General features: G+C 45.6%; 1 protein-coding gene across 1 annotated transcript in view; it reads right to left on the bottom strand.

Annotated features, from left to right (window-relative positions):
• Window positions 1-651, bottom strand: part of LOC119586463 (chitin deacetylase 7-like) — a 5,609-nt gene that overhangs the window by 3,426 nt on the left and 1,532 nt on the right. Inside the window, exon 3 of the mRNA XM_037935196.1 lies at window positions 285-396. Coding sequence (XP_037791124.1) covers window positions 285-396 — 112 coding nt within the window. The remainder of the gene's footprint in view (window positions 1-284; window positions 397-651) is intronic.

The raw sequence follows: 651 nt of genomic DNA, 5'->3' as shown, positions 1-651 counted from the left end.
CGTTAGAAGACCGGGCCCCTGATATATGCAGTATATGCAGGAGTGTAGATGGGTATTAGGGGGCCCAGACAGTCATCCGTCGGGTATTCTTATTGGCAAAAGCATTAATCTATTTTAGTAAATTTCAGATTTTTAAAATATCAAGGATCATTCAGAGGCCTCCCTCCATTTGCGGCCTTGTGATAGGTGTGAATCGCCCCCCTCCATTATCTACCCCACCGAGTATGAGTATATATAGGCCTACATATTCATATGATATTGAAAAGCTCCCTCAGCGCACGTACCAGTTAGTGTACTGCAGCGCCGGCCAAGAGCAGTCGTAGCTGAAGCCGTTGTCGTAGAGCGCTTGATACATGTCGTTTCCTCCCACTTCGAGGAACGGAGCTCGGAAACCCTGTGAGGAGAGAGGGTTGAGACGAAATGAAAGCTTTGCGTCTATTTAGCGCAGTGTTCCCTACGTCACTTCCTCTGTTTTAGAAGGTGTGAAAATGGGGCAGTCTCATGCAATCTTTTCTTCATGTTCTTTCTCCCCCTTTTTAATTATTTTCCTTTTTTCTTCCCCTTTCCGCCCGTCTATACCACCTTCTCTTTCCTTTCTCACACCCTATTCTTTCCTCTTTCTCTCTCACTTCTTGCCTATAATTCCCTATG

Source organism: Penaeus monodon, chromosome 21 (genome assembly GCF_015228065.2).
Source record: "Penaeus monodon isolate SGIC_2016 chromosome 21, NSTDA_Pmon_1, whole genome shotgun sequence".
In the NCBI taxonomy this organism is placed as follows: Eukaryota; Metazoa; Arthropoda; class Malacostraca; order Decapoda; family Penaeidae; genus Penaeus; species Penaeus monodon.
The sequence above is the reverse complement of the archived record's forward strand: the minus strand, read 5'-3'. Positions and strand labels throughout refer to the sequence as shown.